The 15,655-nt window shown below is 51.0% G+C and overlaps 1 protein-coding gene across 2 annotated transcripts in view; it reads right to left on the bottom strand.

The window, feature by feature from the left end:
- Window positions 1-9,364, bottom strand: part of ATP2C2 (ATPase secretory pathway Ca2+ transporting 2) — a 63,145-nt gene extending 53,781 nt beyond the window's left edge. For both annotated transcript variants that reach the window (XM_081791571.1, XM_078439111.2), the window contains exon 1: window positions 9,115-9,364. In XM_081791571.1, the coding sequence (XP_081647697.1) occupies window positions 9,115-9,213 (99 nt within the window). In that variant the 5' untranslated portion in view covers window positions 9,214-9,364. The remainder of the gene's footprint in view (window positions 1-9,114) is intronic.
- Window positions 9,365-15,655: the final 6,291 nt, after the last annotated feature.

The following is a 15,655-nucleotide window of genomic DNA, read 5'->3' as shown; positions in this document are numbered from 1 at the left end:
GCATGAGCCACCTGCCCTCAGGTCCTGGTTTGTAAATTCCATTCTTCCACTAAAAAGAGTGGAGAAATGGCTGCTTCCAGGGCTCGGGCTGGGAAAGTGCCAAATGAGCCTGGAATTTCTTGTGACGCCAGAAAACGAGGACGGGCTCCAAGAGCGATGGAAAAAACATCAGGGGACACGGCAGTCACCCTGCAGATGCTCCTACGGGCCAGGCCGGGGACATCAAACTAAAACGATGGTAACAAATGTAGGCGCCCCTTATAAAATAGGAATTCATGATAATATGAGTGAATGAATGAATGAATGAATGGGCACGCCGAGGGGGGCAGCGCTCCCTCCGGCCTGAACACCAAGGAATCAATGAGCGAGGGACAGAACTAGCAGATCAGCTCCTCTTGGAGGCGCCATCGATCTGGGCAGGGACCTCCCACAGATGCTAACACCAGAGTGGAAAGGTATGAGAAACAGCCTCGACACGACCCTCCATGAAACACTAATCACGGCCAGGAGAGCAGTAACTTTATGGAAGAGAAACGGAGGAGGAGGTCAGGAGAACTCAAGCATCTCCTACACCTGACGCGGGTCCGAATTCCTGGGACGGCCGCGTGACCCCGGGGAAGGTGCCTCGCTTCCTAAACCTCAGATTTCTGCAGGGATTTTTATAAGGATTCAACACAGCACGGTGCACCCGTAGATGTTCACTGGGACATTCTTCTAAAAATTAAAAAGAAAAGTGGGGGGGGGGGGAACCACCCAAATGCCCATCAGTCGGGGGCGGGTGAACTAGAAATGTCTACGCAGCCATTGAAGAAGAACGTTCTTGATCTGTATCTACTGCAGGGGCATGGAGAGGCTGGCGGGGGGGGGGGGGTGGTTGTTGCAGACGGCGTGCACAGTGTGATTTTATGTCTGTGTTTTTAAAGAGACACTTGTGTAGTGGCATATAAATAATAATTACTGAGATCAGGGGCTGCCCTAAATGCTTTGTACATACTGAATCATTGCCTTCACCCCGTCACAACACCCCGCTGTACAGAACACTGAGTTGGCTCCAGGTCATTTTGCCCCCCCCGGGGTGGGGGGGCCTGGGCTGCGGGCTTCAGCGCTCTTGACCGCAGCCTCTCAGGACTGCACAGCAAGGGGCCACGCCTCTGACTGCTGCCAGCTGATTAGATTCAAACAGTACCTCCCTCCACCCCCCGCTGAGGAGGAGCGAAAAAGCGCCCAGAGAAGGAGGAAGTTCATAATGTGCACCTTTTTATTGTGGTTTATGGGGGGAAAGAAATCCTTTAGAAAGGAGAAAGGGGGAGGAAAGAAAAATGTGTAAGGCTCTTAGTTCACAAAAGATAAGTGAAAAACAGTAACTAATATTAGCCTAATTCAATGGTCCGGGAAGGCATTTCCTCGTGCTCGCATTTCGGTGCTGGAATTTGGGGGAGGGAGGGGCAGAGAGAAGGACAGAGGGGGACAGTGAGAGGACTCCTGACCCTGGAGAATGAAACTAACTGCGGAATCCACCTGGGCAACAGGAACCTCCCAGACCAGAGGAGGGAGGCCAGCTGGGCTTGGGGCAATCCGTAGTAGCTTGGGTGCAAGTCTCAGCTCACCAAAGGGCTGCCACCTCCTCCGGGAAGTCTCCAGGGTTGCAGCCAGGTTGCAGTAGTCCCTACCACTCCCCCCCCCCCACACACACACAGGCTGTGTCCCGCTCCTGCCTTACATGTGCTTTCCTTCATGGGGCTTTTCTTAATTTGTAATTATATACTCACTACTAGAAGTATTTCATAGCTCTCTGTCGACCCCACCAGACCATAAACTCCACTCGGTAGGGTCAGTCTTTTTAAACAGGAGGACAGCTGTCCAAGGAGCTCACGTGAGCATCAGAACCACGCACGGGCTTGTAAAGACTCAGACCGCTGGGACCAGACCGCATCTGGACAGCAGCTGCCCTATAGGAAGAATCCACTAAAGCGGGGACAGCCAGAAGGATGGTCTGTGCGGGGGCTGAAGGGAGGGACACCAAACAGCAAGAACTTGCTCGCACGTCCCACTCATGACTTCATGCCAATGACCCCCACCGGGGCCAGCCCCACGGGCGCGCCCAGGAGGGCGTGTTTTTCAGGCAATGGCCTGCCGTCGTCGTCTTGAAATTCTTGGTCGTTTCCCCCACACTGTCCTTTTGCGCTGGGCCCCGCGCACTGTGTACCCGGTCCTTCCTGCCCCTACCACGGAGCTCTTCTCCGGGTGCAGGACCATGCACTTGACCCAAGTCGGACTGCAAGACAGTGAGAGACTCTTCAGAAAAAGAACTATCGCTTTGGGGCGCCTGGGTGGCTCAGTCAGTTAAGCGTCCAACTGCGGCTCAGGTCATGATCTCACGGTTCGTGAGTTCGAGCCCAGCATCGGGCTCTGTGCTGACAGCTCGGAGCCCGGAGCCCGCTTCGGACTCCGTGTCTCCCTCTCTCTCTCTGCCCCTCCCCTCCTCACGCTCTGTCTCTCCCTCAAAAATAAATATTTTCTAAAAATTACTATCACTTTTGTAAATTTTTAAAGTCTATTTATTTATTTTGAGAGACAAAGAGACAGTGTGAGCAGGGAGGGGCAGAGACAGAGGGAGAGAGAGAGAGACTCCCAGGCAGCCTCTGCACTGTCAGTGAGGAACCGGACAAGGGGCTTGAACTCATGAACTGCAAGATCATGACCTGAGCCAAAATCCAGAGTTGGATGCTCAACCAACCGAGCCACCCAGGCGCCCCCAAAATCACTGTCACCTTTTGAACTGAGCATTGTACAAAGGGTTTGAATAAAAATTATCGCTTTTGGGACCAGGCATGTACAAAGAGTTTTAAACCTTGTTTATTTTCTTATCCTTTTTTAATGACTACATTCCCTGAAGGCGGGCATACTCGTGAGCAAAGAAGTGTGCTGAGTGTTTGCATACATTCCCTAATCTCATCTTCTTCACAAAAAGCCAGTGAAACGCACGGACGAGGAACCTTGAAGGCAGAAAGGGAATCCGACACTTTTACCGATTATTACCACAAATGTCCCCACTTGCAGGCAAGGACATTTGAAAGTGGAGAGATTAAGTAATTATGCTTAAACTCATGTTGCCGTAAGTAACGGACCCCGGGCGGGAACTCTGGGCTTCGAATTAACACGGTAGTTTGGTTTTAAGGGTTTGAAAGATAAAGGATGATTCTGTGCAGCATCTGCCTTTGTTCCAGGTGCTTCAAGTCTATCCTGAGCCCTTCTTTCCCATCAAGCACTTGAGTTTCAAGGCGGGCCAAACAAGTGCTTAGGTGGGCTCTTTTCCCTCCCTACCAATGGAAGGTCAAGGGGAAAATGGCGGAGCTGGAAGAACCCAGTCCACCCATTTTCCACCCGGTGACGTAGGGCAGGTGGGTGAGGTTAATAGTACAACTTCAAGAGTGTCTATAACCTCAACAGAAGATTACATATTTTCCCACTGTGGCCCACAGCCCCTCCCCACCGATACCCTTCAAGATTCTACACGGAACATAGTGACATGAGCTGAACTGCGTCCCGCCAAAATTCATATGTTGGAGTTCTAGCCCCCAGTACCTCAGAAGGCGACTGTATTTGGAGGGAGGCCCTTCAAAGAAGTGATTAAATTAAAGTGAAATCGTTCGGATGGGCCTTAATCCAATATGACTGGTATCCTATTAAGAAGAGGACATTGGGGCCGATATACACAGAGAGAAGACAGCCACCGACGAGCCTTCTAGTCCCTTCCCCCGAGGAGCTCTGGAGATTTGGGATCTGCTACCCCTAATAACAAGTCTCATGACATTGGGATTTGGGGCAGAGTTTCTAGGATGGGATCTGCAGACATATTCCCAAGAGCCCACGGTTTTCTAAGAACTTTCGAACTTTGACGATGTGTTCCAATGATTGCCCTACTTAAAAGAGACCATTGGGGGCCAATCGATGACAAAGCACTGTTATGCCACACTAGGGCCCACGTGTGCATCGGTGACAAGAGTCACATGACACCCCGCAGGGATGAAAGTTTCTCAGTGGCTCAGAGAGGAAAACTGGCAGGAGAACAGAATCGTGACCCAGCAGACGGTATTGACAAGTCAGCTCAGAAGTACCGAACCACGGAGTGGTGTCACCACATTGTAAGGAGAGCCTGACCTGAATCCAGTCTGGGGGGCATAGCTACCCGCCAGGGTTGAGAAGCACCAACTATGGTAGCCAACACAGAGCGAGGGATCTTCTCACCCCCACTGGCCGAGACTCACCTTACCTTCAAGTGCATGGGCCAATTCTACGGTTACCACGGGACAGCCTTGAAAACAGACATTCATAGGCTGCTTGCTGTCCCTTGTGCTTAAGGAAGAGGCTGGCTATCCCAAACTAGCAAACGGACTCTCGACAGATTTAAATGCCATTTTGCACACATACGTGTAATCGGACATTCTCAGCCTGGGCATCATCAAAACCAAAATTGAAAAGGAGCCTAAATCAAGACTAGAATTCAAGACTAATGAAAACAGTAAGAAAAAGAGAGAACTATTGAGCAGACTACGTCCCGGGCGTGGCTCTGGTTTTTATGTGACTGATCTCACATGTAAGAAGCTACTCCTTTCCACCGCTGTGGTGGACAGCGTCTACCCCCTGCCTCTTGAGATTCACGCCCTTATGGAATCCAACCCCCTCCTCCTGTCCTACCTCAAGCATGGGCCACACCTAGACTCATTCTTTATATATTTTTAATTTTACTTATTTAAGTAATCTCCACCAATGTGGGGCTCGAACTCACAACCCCAAGAATTGTATATTCTACTGACTGAGCCAGCCGGGGGCCCCCAGACTCACTTCTAATGAACAGAACATGGCAGAAGTGATAAGATGTCACTTCCAGGGTGCCTAGGTGGCTCAGTCGTTTAAGCGTCTGACTTCAGCTCAGGTCATGATCTCACGGTTCATGAGTTCAAGCCCCGCGTCGGGCTCCGTGCTGACAGCTCAGAGCCTGGAGACTGCTTTGGATTCTGTGTCTCCCTCTGCCCCTACCCCTGCTCATGCTCTCTTTCTCTCTAAAAAATAAATAAATGTTAAAAAAAATTAAAAAAAAAAAGATGTCACTTCCAAGGTTGGGTTATAAAAAGCCTGTGGCTTCCAGGCTTTCGTGGCTGCTTTTTCAATCTCTCTTGGATCATTCACTCGTGGGCAAGCTACCTGCTGAGCCATGAGGCAGCTCTGTGGACAGGCCCATAGAGTAAAAGTCTAAGGCCTATAAACAGCCTCAAGAATGAGTTTGGATGGGGCGCCTCGGTGGCTCAGTCGGCTAAGCATCCGACTTCGGCTCAGGTCACGATCTCACTGTCCATGGGTTCGAGCCCCACGTCGGGCTCTGTGCTGATGGCTCAGAGCCTGGAGCCTGTTTCAGATTCTGTGTCTCCCTCTCTCTGACCCTCCCCCATTCATGCTCTGTCTCTCTCTGTCTCAAAAATAAATAAACGTTAAAAAAAAAAAATTAAAAAAAAAAAAAAGAATGAGTTTGGAAGGGAATCCTTCCCCTGCCACAACATGAGCCTTCAGATGAGACCACATCCCCAGCCAACAACTGCACGGCAATCTCACAAGAGCCCAGAGCCAGGAGCACCCGGCTGAGCCACACCCAGATTTCTGACCCACAGGAACCACGAGATAATCGGTTGTTGTTTTAAGCTACTGCATTTTGGAGTAATTTGTTAAACAGCAACAGACAACTAATACAATCATTCAACGTCAGTGGTTGGTTTAAATAAAACATCACCAGTCACATCAAACCTCAGTTGCTTCATTTGTACTTTATGATTTCATTATAAACTCCGTTTGATTTGTCAAGTTACATCATATGCACACAGCTACGTTTAATGCAAGTTTTATACTTTTTTTAATGTTTATTTATTCTTAAGAGAGAGAGAGAGCAAGCACGCGTGGGGGAGGGGCAGAAAGAGGGACACAGAATGCAAAGCAGGCTCCGAGCTCCGAGCTGTCAGCGCAGAGCCCGACGTGGGCTCGAACTGGTGAGCTGCGAGATCATGACCCGAGCCGAAGTTGGATGCCTAACTGACAGAGCCACACAGGCGCCCCTATGCTTATACTTAAGCCGCCTTGTGGCACAAACGACTTAAGATGACACCGGAGGGCTGTAGGACGTTTCTTCCACGAGTCCTCTCGTTCTATTTTGGGAAACACTAACGTATATCTGTGTGGGTGCGCGTGCGCCTCAGAACTCCCTCCTGCGCACTGTCTTCCCGCAACCCAAGGGTGATATCGTCACAACGCGAGCCTGACCGCGTGTTTTCTCTGCTGCGCTCCTAATGTTTGGCTCATCTGTGAATGAATGAACGACCGTCATGCCCTGACTCAAAACCCTTCAACGGTTCCCTGTCTAGCGATACAGCCCAAACTCTTCACGAGGGCCCAGAGGCTCTTCGTGGTTCACCTCTGCGACCTCACCCTTCTCACACCAACCCCTGCACCTCGCCCCGCTCTGCCCAGAGCCCCTGTGAGCTCTGTCCCTCTCCCGGCACACCACTCTGATCTTGGCCACTCGTAGGAAAGTAAGCATCCCTCTCCCTCCCGGGTGTTACCCACCTGTGGTTAAGCAGCCCGGTACCCATCTCTGCCCACCAGGAGGGGGCGCCAGGGGAGCTGGGAGTGTGTACGTCTTCTCCTCCACCCCTAACCCTTAGCACCTGGCCCCCCCTGTGAGTTTCGATGTCCTCATCTATCTCATTTTTTTTTTAAGTTTATTTATTTTCAGAGAGAACGAGAGAGTGCAAGTGGGGGAGGGGGAGAGGGAGAGAGAGAATTCCAAGCAGGCTCCACACTGCCAGCACCGAGCCCGATGCAGGGCTTGAACCCACAAAACCGTGAGATCATGACCTGAGCCGAAACCGACAGTCAGACACTTAACCGATCATCTCTCTTATGATTATAGTAATAAAGCTGACCTCAGTGCAGAGAGACCCGAAAGAAGGCACAGCAAGTGCTCAGTGATAATTAGTATCATAGGTGAGGTGACTGGGCAAAGTGGCCGGGAGGCTCGGCGGCCGTCCAGAACGCTGCCTACAAGTGCTCATAAAAGACAGTTACAATAGCGTGGAAATGATCGCTGTGAACACATTCTGCTTCTTTTTCAATTTTTCTTGGCCAAAAAAAAAAAAAAAGGGGTTCAAAATCGGGGAGGGGGAGGGGAGTAAGTGTGAGAGCAAAGAAGGCTTCAGACTATGAGCCGAGCTGGCAGTCAACAGGCCGCCTCGCCTGCCAGCCTCCACTCTCATCACACCCCCATTTACATTTATGTAATCTGGGTTTGCACAGGGCGCCTTCAGAGACCGGACCCTCCGTGTCTCAGCCAGGCTCTGCCGCCGGCTGCCTGGGTCGCCAGCCTCCCCGCCACTCCCCACCTCCAGGTCACCCATCACACGCCATTCAGGGTCCTGCTGAGAACATCCCGGTCCACAACCGGGTGGGTGAGCCCCCCAACATACCTACAGGCAGGTTAAAGACCTGTTGTGCCCTTGGGGGGGGGGGGCGCCCTCGGAAAAGATCTGGAGGAAGGAAGTCCGCTTTGATGCAGAGATCACGTTCCCCCCAGCACCTGTTTGTTACATCATCCTCACACCTGGCCACGTGGCCACCAGCCACACCTGGACAGCCTATAAAACCTAATCACAACCAACTACACATCAGGAGTGTTTGCAAAACACCCGGCTTGATGCAAAAAACCAAAGCATGGAAAGAAAGAAAAAACAGAAAAAGGAATCACAGCGTCGGCAAACCCACCTCCAACTCCTTTCCCAGGACTCACTGCGTGGCACGTGGGTAGAGAAACGGACCTCAGCAAACTAACCAAACCCTACACCCATCCAATCCACGCCGAAGCCACACGTCGCTTCAGAAAGACAGAGATTACGTGAGGACTGCTAGTTACCCGGCTCCGCGGTCTACCACGCGGGTGCCAGAACGCTCGCACTGACGTTCCTTTACAAACTGCTACTTTGTAAATGCGCAAACGTTTAAGCAACATACAACCAAAGCGTTTGGACTTGTTGTCATTCTTTGGGAGGAAAAATCAATCGCTTAAGTCCAGCGTTTTCATCCCATCTCTTCCATGAAGACGTGAATTTAACCGTGAGGTTCCCCTTCCCCAGTCGGAAGGCCACTGCAATGTTGTATTCTCCCGAGCTCGCCCAGGGCACTGTTTCGGGGAATTTTATTCTTAAATGACTGATTATGCTGGAAAGGAAGAAACAAACAAACAAAGTGCAACGACCCCAGGATGCTTTTGCAAGAATCCAGCGCTCTCTGCTCTCCTACCATGCAGGATGCAAAAGCAAAAGCTTACGCTCTTGCAAAGCTCCGGAGAAAGTTCCTGGGTCACCCACCCACGCTGGCTTCACCAAGTGCACGGGCTTTTTTGGACACTTTTGTCATTTCGGCTGCTAGTAACCCCTCCCTTACCTCCCCCCCCCCCCCCAGTCTCCCCCCACCCATGCTCCCGGCCTGATAATCCTGTAGATTTATCCTAGAGGGTCCCCTAGAGGCTACAAAGTCAACATACACATCTGAGTACATTTCAAAAGCGCGCTGGAGAGGCGGGAAGCATTTTCACCATTATTATTATTATTATTATTATTATCATCATCATCACTCTTACTGCTAAAACATTTTCGCCAAATGTTTTTGTTTTCTTTACATCGCTTTGGTTTTCTTTTGTTTTCAATTCAAGTAACTTAAAAATCAACCCATCAATCCATATAGCAGCCTGTGTGCAGAGACCCAGGAATTTAAAATCTCTGGAGTCGGAGAAACCTAGCTGGAGTGCCCAGCTAGGTCGTTTGCCGGCCGGGTGCCTCTTAGGGGACCCGCTGAAGCTCCCTCTGCCTCGCTTTCAAATCCACAAAATGGGCTGTTTTGGGGTGGGGGGGTGGTGAAATGGCGCGTGCCCGGCTCGGGGTAGCAACGCGACCTGGCGTTGCTCTGAAGACGGCTTCTTTCTAGAACCCGGGGTGGGGAGGGCGAGTGGCGGGGGCGCGGGGGAGGGTGGGGTGCGGCGGGGCGGACGGCCCGCGCCGGGTCGCCCAGACTCACCAAGATTTCCAACTCGCTCCTCTCCAGCGGCTCGTACAGGTGGCCCGCGCCCCGGAAGGCGAGCTTCTGCAGGAACCGAGAGAAGCGTCTTTCGACCATGGTGAACAGGCGGGGTGCCCCTCGCCCAGCCTCCCGGCCGCCGCCGGCCGCCCCTGCCCGCGTCCCTGGGTCCCTGGCGTGGCCGCGGCCGGCTGCGCGCGCCCAAGCCTCCCGGGCCAGGCCCGGGTTACCTGGTAGCCGCCCACCTGCCCGCCGCAGGTGAGGCCCCGCCCCCGGGGCGGAGCTACGCCGCGGGCCGCCCCGGGCGCACCTGGCCCCGCCCCGCCCCGGGAGCCGGCCGCGGGGTTAACCGCGGCGCCGGAGGGCGTGGGCCGTTTCCCAGTCTTGCCAGATCAGGAGAACCAGCTGCAGCCGGGGACGGGGTGGAGGGGGGCGAGCAAACGCCGGTTGCGAGTGCGGATTCCCGGACCTCGCCTTACCCTGCGTCGCCGGGTCCGGAGCCCGCAGGGCATGTGGGGTGTGGCGGTTCCCGGTCCGTAATTGAAGGAGAAGCCTAAGATCTCACCTCCAGGGAGGGCGCTGGGAGCGCGTCCCGGGATGGGGAGGAGGGCTCGAGGACCCCAGGGCCCCCTTTGGGTTCTGTGTGGTCGTAGATGATCTTCGAGCCCTTTCTTCTCATCTGCAGATTGGGCTCCTGCGCTCGCTAACCCTGGGACCTCGGGCGGGCGTCTTAGATGTCCAGAGCCTTAGTTTACTGATCTGTAAAACGCCCACCGTGAGAGCCCTTCATAGTGAGATGGAGGGAGGGCTTGGTGGCGGTGCCATCATCATCCCGCGGAAGTTGCTGGAGTCAGATGGCTCCCGGGGCACATGACTGAACGTGCAGGGTAGATGGTCGAGCCCCCCACGCCCCCCTACCCCCCCACCCCCCCACCCCCCCTATTGGCCCTATTGAAAGTGTAAGGGCTTTGGCTTCACGTGGGACTGGAATCCATAACAAGACCCACCACTGAGTAGGGAGGTAGCTTCGGGGAAGGCTGTGACTCTCCTCTGTGCCTCAGTTTCCTCGTCTATAGAGTGGGCTTCTTAAATGTAAGAACTCTAGAGTGCGACACGGACGTTCTTCCGTTAAATGGTGCTGCCCTTTTTGAGCAAATACATGCCACCTGCCCCACCTGCTCCCCGAAGGGTGTCCACCTCAGCCCCACTCAACCTGATGGGCAGCTCTGGTGGCCCTTGTTTCTCCCATCTCTTTTCTCCCGACCGAAATAGAAGATACCACCAGCGTCATGCCTGCCTGTCTCCACCAATGTCAACAGAGGCCTAGGAATAATAGAGCAAAATTGTGGCGCGAGTGAGTACAGATTTGAAATCCCAGGATTGTTCCTTCCAAATGCATGGCCTTGGGCAACTTCAGCTCTCTCCACCTCAGTTTGCTCATCCCCGAAATGGGGACGGCACTACCTCCCTTTGAGTCAGGGTCCCAGCAGGAAACGGCTGGCACATTCAAACTGAGTAATTTGGGGAGAGTTTGATACACAGACTGTTTCGAAAGGCATGAGCAGAAAGTGGAGAGAAACAGAACAGAAGCCACCGATGCAGACTTCTGGGCTGAGAATCCAAAGGAGAAGGCAGGAGGGTGGAAAGTGGGTCTGGGGGAGCAAAGAGGAGATCTTGGGAACCAACCTCACAGTCCTATTGTACAGATCCGGGCTGCTGTTTGCATTTGTAGAGTGCCTAACAATACTCTCCAGTCCCTGACGTAGTAGGTCCTCAGTAAATTTTATTATTAATATAAAAGATACATGGGAACTCAGCTTAACTATTTCTGAGGTTCTTTCTAACTGGCATTCTGAGATTTTGAGACAGTATTGGATCCAGGGAGGAAGAATGTCTTGTTGGCATAGAATCTGATGCTCTCCCAAGAGTGTCACTCAGGTGTGGTTTCTCCAGGCGGGGCAGCCTCCGTGAACAGGGAGTGATGTGCTGGCCAGGTGCCTTTCCCTTAAAGCTCGACCTCTTGGATCCCGTCACAGTGGCCTCTGTTCGGAGATGCCCAGGCTAGAATTTGTGGGTCCAGTTTAAGAACACCCAGAGCATTCATGAAGGAAACTCTGGGTGGAGGCCCGGACCTACTGGGATGAAAACAAAAGATGGAGTGGACCACAGAGAAAGCAGTTAAAGCCATGGGACTGGAAGCAGTTGAATGGGTACCCTTAGGCTTAAGTGTAATTTCTGTTTGTGTTGTGTTGGGATCAGCCCGCACACACGTCTGCTAATTCTCTCACTTTGTTGGGACTTGGTGCCTGGGTTGTATGCAATTTTTTGTAAATATTTCAGTGGCGCCCGAAAAGTTGGTGTATTCTTTGAAAGGGTATTGGGGAGCTGCACTCTTCTTGGCAAATCAGTCCAGTATCTGTTCATTCTAACTTTCTAGTGACATTGTTCACGTTCTTACTTTTGACTAACTGATCTCACATAGGAAGATAATGAAGAGGTTGAAATTTCCCAGTCTAATTGCTTTCCCGTCCATTTGTTTCCTTGTTGTCTGAATTTCTGCTTTTTGTATTACACTTCCCTGTTGATTGGTGCGTATAAGTTACCTGTTCGTGATGACTCTTCTAAATGTTTAATGCCTCCTGTATCTCATTAAAACGTATTCCTTAAACTACACTTTGTAGAGTTAATTATTGCCACTGTTTCTTCTCCATGGGTTAGCCTGTGGGATCCAAACTTGGTACCTTATTTTTAGCTGTCTGGTTTCATTTCCCCCCCCCAGAATATAAACTCTGTGAAGCAGGGGACTATTATATCTTCATCATTGTGCATCTGTTCAGTGTCTGCCATGGAAAATAATTTTCCTGAAACATGGTAAATGCCCCCAAATATTTATTCAATGTGTCTCTCTCATCAACAGCAGCTTGTTGAAATTTATTCTTTTTTTTTAATGTTTATTTATTTTGAGAGAGAACGTGAGTGGGGGAGGGGCAGAAAGCAAGGGGGAGAGAGAGAATCCCAAGCAGGCTCCACACTCAGTGCAGAGCCCCAGGCGGGGGGCTCAATCTCACGATCTGCGAGATCATGACCTGAGCCAAAATCAAGAGCCAGGCACTTAACTGACAGCCACCCAGATGTCCCTGAAATGTATTCCCAATCTGAGGCTACTTGCTTTAATCTGGGGAAATGGGTCATGTCTACATTGTTGGAGTTGTTATCATTAGACTGGCTTCCATCATCCTGATTCATGTTTTATTTCCGTGCCTTTTGAGACAAGCAGTCTGCTACATGCTGTCATCTTTTATGTTGATTTCAGAATAAACTGAAAATTCTATCAGGGTCTATCTGAAAGCATTTCAGACATAGAGACAAATAATTATGCCATCTATTTCGATTGCTTTCTACAATATAATAGGGTTTTTCGGCTTCATATTTCTCTTTCAAATCTTTGCTTTTTTCCCCCATAATCTTAGGGATTTAATCTGATTACATAAACCTTATTGTTTTGGCCTTTTCGTTGCTGTTGTGCGTTCTTCACTTTCCCCCAGAATCACACCTGCTATTTATATTTGTTTTTGAATGTGCTTTATTACCTCAGTCACTTTGATTGGATTCCATGATCATCACTACTGACTTCAAGACTGTTTCCTTCAAGAGTTTTCTTTCTGCCTTCAGCTGGCCAACTTCTGGGACCCGCTCTGAAGGAATCAGGTCAGGCAAGGTGGTTCACTGGGAAACTTTCTGAGTCTGCAGCTCTGATGGGGATGTTCATGCTTTGGCTGGTATTGAGAGTCAAGGGTGGGGTGCAGCCACAAGCATCCTGCCTTTCCTGAAATATCTGCTCTGGGCACCTTGAACGATGAGGTCACGCTCTTCAACTCCCATTCACTATACGAAAGTGGTGTCATTTCATTTCCCATAAATTATCTCCCAACAATACGCCCTGTTGGAAAGATGTGATGCAATCCTAAGGCACCTGAAACTTTTTTGGTAATAAACCTCACTCACAAATGATAAGGTTGGTATTTTGCAGGCATCCTTTTCTGAAGGGATATGCCATACAAGGGGTAGTGTGTGTGTGTGTGTGTGCGCGCGCACATTTAATTTTAAGTTCTTTTGAAATTATGGCTCTTTACGTAAACTCTCAATTCTGTTTGTTTTTTAATGGCCATGCACACAGGCAATAAGATAATCTTTTTAGGGGCGCCTGGGTGGCTCAGTCGGTTAAGCGTCCAACTTCGGCTCAGATCATGATCTCACGGCTCATGAGTTCAAGCCCCGCGTCGGGCTCTGTGCTGACAGCTCAGAGCCTGGAGCCTGCTTCGGATTCTGTGTCTCCCTCTCTCTGCCCCTCCCCCACTTGTGCTCTGTCTCTCTCTGTCTCTCAAAAGGAAATAAACATTAAAAAGAAGATAGTCATTTTATAGATGAAGAAATTGGAATTTAGGGTGAGAAAGCCACTTTCATTCATTCATTCATTCAGCAAATAGTTTTAAGCACAAACACAGAAGACTTTCTTCTCGAACTTTGTATCTTCTCTCCTGGCAGGTGTGATAGGCTGCGAATAAATCAATGCGTAATGCTGTGTGAGGCCGGCACGTAGTGGGTTGAGTAATGGCCACCCATAAGCCTATGTCACATCCCAACCCCCAGACACTATGTATGTACCCTTCTTTGGGAAAGCAAATTTGAAGACATCATTAAGTTAATTTAAGGATCTCAGGATTTACTGGGGGTGGGGAGGGTGGGGGCTAAGTCCAGTGATCGGCGTCCTTCCTTGTAAGAGACAGAAGAGGAGAGGGGCACCTGACTGGCTCTGTCCATGGAGTGTGCAACTCTTGATCTCGGGGTTGTGAGTTCGAGCCACACGTTGGGTAGAGAAGTTACTTAAAAATAATTTTTTAAAAAATCTTCAAAAAGAGAAACAGAGAAAAGAGAGACAGAAGAGGAGAGAGACAGATTCAGGGGGAGGGCCCCATGAAGATGGGGCAGAGATGGGAGGGGTGCAGCCATGAGCCAAGGAACATGTGGGGCCGCCAGAAGCTGGAACAGGTGAGGAAGGGCTCACCCCTTGAGCCCTCGGAGGGAGCATGGCCCTGCCCACACCTGGATTTCAGACTTCTGGCCTCCAGACTGTGAGACGAGAAATTTCTATTGTTTTCAGCACCTCCCCCACCCCCAGGGCGCAGTCATTTGTTGTAAGCAGAGTGGGGACCCGAGAGAGAGAGAGAGAGAGAGAGAGAGAGAGAGAGAGAGAGAGAGAGACTCTTGTTGCCAGAGCAGGCAGGAGAGGTGACTCTTGAGCAGAGACCCGGACAAGGTAAGGGTCAAGGTGTTCACTGGGGGGACAATATTCCATGTGGAGAGAAGGCCCCGGGGAGGGGGGAGAGGGGGCGTGTGCTCAGCTGGTGTCACCACAGTGAAACAAGTCACATGTTTGCACCAAAACCATGGGCACACACACACACACACACACAACCCCTCTTCAGGCACTGTTGGGGTCACACCCTCACTGTCACTTCTTCCATAGTCATTGTTTGCCAAATGATGGCGGACATTGGCTGAGCAACTCCTATGGCTGCTGCGAGCGTTTCTGGGCCTCTAGGTGACCGCAGGACGCCAGTTGCTGGGTGAATGTGTCATGGGACTCGCTCAGTCCCCAGGCGGAAATACATAGCAGAGAGGCCACGGCTCCCACCTGCTACACGCCCACAGCAGACATCACCGTTCGTGCGTGGGGTGACATCTCCCCATTGGACGGGCCAGGCCTGGGAACCCTTCCCCTTATCTCTCTCCGTAGCCACAATTGTTTGGACCTGGCACGTGAATAGAGCTATTCGCCAAAAGGTTTCCAGAAGAGGAAGGAATGATCTTGGGCAGCAGGTGTTATGGAACCTTCTAGAAGGTGATGGTATGGCTGAAAGAGATTTCTATGGGTAAAGTCCATAGTGTACATGAGGGTTCACTCTTGGTGTTGTGTATTCTGTGGGTTAAAAAAAAAATTGTTTTTTAATGTGTATTTATTTTTGAGAGACAGAGAGAGACAGAGCGCGAGCAGGGGAGGGACAGAGGGAGAGGGAGACACAGAGTCCGAAGCAGGCTCCAGGCTCCGAGCTGTCAGCACAGAGCCCGACGCGGGGCTCGAACTCACGAACCGCGAGATCATGACCTGAGCCGAAGTCGGACGCCTAACAGACTGAGCCACCAGCTCATGCTGTGTGTTGTGACAAATGTGTAACGTCATGAATCCACGATCATAGTGTCATACAGATGGTTTCGCTGCCCTGAAAACTCCCCTGGGCCCCACCTGCCCTCCCAACCCCTGGAAACCACTGATTCTTTCACTGTTCCTATAGTTGTGCTTTTTCAGACTATCTTGTAAGCGGAGATGTGACTGTCTTTCAAAAACTACTCTCGTTTACAAACTTCACAAGCATCCAGACCCGTCACCCGGAGTCTGAGAGAATTCCAGTCCCAGACCAAAAGGCCCAAGGCCTTCCATGTCTCAGCTCACCCTATGTTTGTACTCCCCAGGGTCACTGGG

Source organism: Panthera onca, chromosome E2, assembly GCF_046562875.1.
Source record: "Panthera onca isolate mPanOnc1 chromosome E2, mPanOnc1 haplotype 2, whole genome shotgun sequence".
NCBI classification, from domain to species: Eukaryota; Metazoa; Chordata; class Mammalia; order Carnivora; family Felidae; genus Panthera; species Panthera onca.
This window is presented reverse-complemented; position numbering and strand designations above follow the sequence as displayed.